The 3326-nt window shown below is 57.0% G+C and overlaps 1 protein-coding gene across 1 annotated transcript; it reads right to left on the minus strand.

Annotated features, from left to right (window-relative positions):
• Positions 1 to 1221: 1221 nt before the first annotated feature.
• On the minus strand, positions 1222 to 2990 carry NKX2-8 (NK2 homeobox 8). The gene is made up of 2 exons (XM_058807819.1): positions 2825 to 2990; positions 1222 to 1766 (listed from the first exon to the last, which is right to left on the minus strand). Exons 1-2 carry the CDS (start codon positions 2988 to 2990, stop codon positions 1222 to 1224), a joined length of 711 nt encoding a protein of 236 aa, XP_058663802.1.
• Between the last annotated feature and the right edge of the window lie 336 nt (positions 2991 to 3326).

The following is a 3326-nucleotide window of genomic DNA, read 5'->3' on the forward strand; positions in this document are numbered from 1 at the left end:
CTGGTGCGTGCTTTTGGTCGCCTCCTCATCCTCACGGCAGCGCCTCCCCGCTTCGCTCTCCGTGCGCTCCCCGGCATGTGTAGGCAGCGCACCACATCCCAGGGGCATACCGCGTCCAAAATTATCCCCTTCCAGGGAATAAATCAAAAGCATATGTAATAAAATCCCCACTTAAATATCTTCTGCGGGTCCCTTTCCGTCGACACCTTTTCCTCGGCGGCCACGTTGTCTGCATCAGTCCCCGCGGGGTCTTTGCCCCAAAAATTCCCTCAGCGTTTGTGGTCCGCAGGTGCCGTCGGAGGGATGGAAGCAGCCGGTCTAGTCCATATTTCTGGAACCTGGATTTAGCTTTGTAGGGAGTTTTATAGGGTTTTTCCCCGTTGGCGGTTGGCAGATAATATATATTATTATTATTTTCACCCCAAAGCAATAAAATCAATAGTTTATAAAGTAGTTTCAAAACATAATTTTCTTGGCTGACCTTCCCCAGTCGAAATTTGTAACGGTTTCAGGCTAACGGGAAAATTGGCTTGATTCTGGATCCTGCCTTCGTGCCTCTATGGACGACATCGCCGCTTAAAACGCAAAGTCGCGGGAGTGCGAGTCGCCAGAGCGGGGGACTCTGGGCTCACGCTTCCCGTAGGAATTATGACCGCGTTTACAGAGAGATGCTTGCAGCAAAATTTATTTGCCGTTTTCTGACTCATATGGATAAAATAAAAGAATTCGAAAGTCAAATTCGACTGGAGATATTGAGACAAGTATTTAAGATTTTATAGCACGGGAGGCAATCCTACGAAACAGTCCCCAATCGTCAAAACTACACTTCTCCGCCGGGAAAAATTTATTTGCCAAAAATCATTTTATTAGTCACTGGAAGAGTCAGCTATTTTAAAACACACTAGGTCGCTAGGATGATCATTAATTTTTAACAAGGAATCTCTCGAACAGGAGGAGGAGGAGCGGAGGTTTTATAAAATTCGCGCCTCACGCGGCATCCTCGCCCTCGGGTGAGGCCGGTGTAGGGGAGCGTGGCCCCGGCCAGCTTCGTCCCGGCCTGCCGCCGCCCCGGAGCCGCGCTCCGCCGCCCGGCCCGCCCGAGCGCGGCCGCGCCGTGCCCGCCGCCTTCCGCGGCGCCTTGGCCGCGCTACAGCCCGGGGCTGGGGCGGGCGGCCCCGCGCCCGTGGGATGAGTCCCGCCCCGGAGGGCTGAGCGCCGCTGTCACCATCCCCAGGAGACCACGGCCGGGTGCGCTAAGTGCTGGTACGCGGGGAAGACGCCGAGGGCGGCGGCGGGCGGGCAGGCTCGGTAGCCCTGCAGGGCGAGGGCGGCCTGGGCGCTGCACCCCGCCAGGGCGCAGCCCAGCTTGGGGCGCGCCGCGGGAGCCGGCGGGCTGGCGGGGCAGCCGCGGCAGGGCTCCCCGTCCCGCACCAGCACCGGCACCACCACCCGGCGCAGCAGGGCGGGCGGGCGCGGCTGCGGGCTGCCGGGGCCCTCGCTTCGCGCCCGCTTCATCTTGTAGCGGTGGTTCTGGAACCAGATTTTCACCTGCGTGGGGGTGAGGCTCAGCAGCCGGGCCAGCTGCTCCCGCTCCGGCGCCGAAAGGTACCGCTGCTGCCGGAACCGCCGCTCCAGCTCCAGCGTCTGCGCCTTGGAGAAGAGCACCCTTCGCTTCTTCTTCTTCTCTTCGGCCTCCGAGCCGCGGGCGGGGAGCGACCTTTGGGTGGAGTCGGGCAAGCTCATCTCCGGGCCGCTCTCGTCGGAAGCTGGGGACAGCGAGTGGGTTAGAGAGAGGGAGCAGCCGGGGCCGGGGAGCGCGGCAGGCATCGAGGAGGCCGCCGAGAGCTGAAACGCCTCTCGCAGGGAGAGCCCCGTCTGTCGACCGGGCCGGATTAATCCCAACAGTCAAGGAGAAATGTGAGCTAACCCCATGAACACATTAAACCGAGCCCACGGCACGGAGCCGGGCTGGGACCCGCTTTTCCCCGCCGGCAATCCCAGCAGGGGCACGGCCGCTTCGCCGCGCACAGCCCGGGGATTGCGGGCTGCAGCCCTCGTGTTCCCTGGGTACTCAAACAGAATATGGGGCTGCCCGCTCCTTTCGTATCTGCTTTTCACTCATCGCTCTATTACCTTAATATTTAACCTATCCCGAGGCTGTTCCCGCACCCGTTCAAAGGACGATATTCCCCTGAGCACCCTGTATACACAGGTATACAATAAACACCGTGTATCTGTGGCACAATTCATGCGTGCGAGGTGCGACCCATAAGCTGCCCAGCTGGGTTTGCGAGCCGGAGCCCGCCCGCCGCGCTGGCAGGTGCGTGGATCGAGGCGGCAGCTCGGGGAGGCGAGGCACGGGGTGCTCATTTAATTTCCTCTGCGGAGCGTGGGGTGGCCCCAAACCCTTGAGCACAAAAAGACGCGATTTCTTGCAACAGTGGGACGGGGGTTAAAAACTGATCCGGGAAGTAAGCTTAAACGATAAGCGCACAGAGAGAGGTGGACGCAGCCTGAGATTTTGGTTTCTGCCATAGCTGGGAATATGCACTGATCTACCAAAAAACCCCAAAAAGCCTCCCAAAATAACCCACAACGAAAACCAAACCATCTTTTCTGTCTTAAGATCGTGCCCGGGACATTTCTGCTGATTCGTTGTTGCAATTCAGTAATATTTTATAAAATTCCCAGCCTGGACTCCCTCGATCCTGTAGGCTATGTACACTCTCAATTCGCTGCTTCGCATCTTCGTCAAAGGAATGGGGGGAAACAAATATAAGATAATTGTGCGGAGGTGGCGAATTCCTGTCCGTTTTATACTCACAGGGATAGTGATTTCTGTCTGTTTCTATCCACCCTCGATACGGCGAGCCGGTGTAGTTCTCCGCTGAGTGGCGATGGTCAGAGGCTTGCTTTATGCTATTAGCATCCTGCTCTGGTAAATCCAAAATGCTCCTCACTGTAAAACTGATCCTCCCAGATGTGGCCATGGTAGGTTGCGCACACACCCCCAAAAAAATATCACCCCAAACCGAACCCGCTTCCTTAAAAGCTGCGAGGAAAGGATTGCGTCCTGTTAGTGGGGAATCTCTCGGCTCGAGAGGACCTTCCTTTCCATCGCCACCTAACCCCAAATATTAGTGTCGTTTACAGAGGTGTCCTGTTTATATAAACAGTCCTCCCCACTGCAAACACTGCCTGCTTTCAAACCGTCCCTGTCTATAGGATGCTAAGTACCTGAATTAGTCAAGTGCTAAAGCCCTAATGGGAGTAGGTGTAACCCCCCCTCCCGCCACCCCCATGAGAGAATAACCCGTTACCTCCCA

The sequence above is a fragment of the Ammospiza caudacuta genome, chromosome 6, assembly GCF_027887145.1.
Source record: "Ammospiza caudacuta isolate bAmmCau1 chromosome 6, bAmmCau1.pri, whole genome shotgun sequence".
In the NCBI taxonomy this organism is placed as follows: domain Eukaryota; kingdom Metazoa; phylum Chordata; class Aves; order Passeriformes; family Passerellidae; genus Ammospiza; species Ammospiza caudacuta.

Excerpts from the sequence above, each read along its gene's own strand:
- NKX2-8 (XM_058807819.1), bottom strand. The coding sequence starts at position 2,990 with ATGGCCACATCTGGGAGGATCAGTTTTACAGTGAGGAGCATTTTGGAT. Across the intron at positions 1,767-2,824 it reads AGACAGAAATCACTATCCCT|CTTCCGACGAGAGCGGCCCG; the intron begins GTGAGTATAAAA and ends CGCTGTCCCCAG.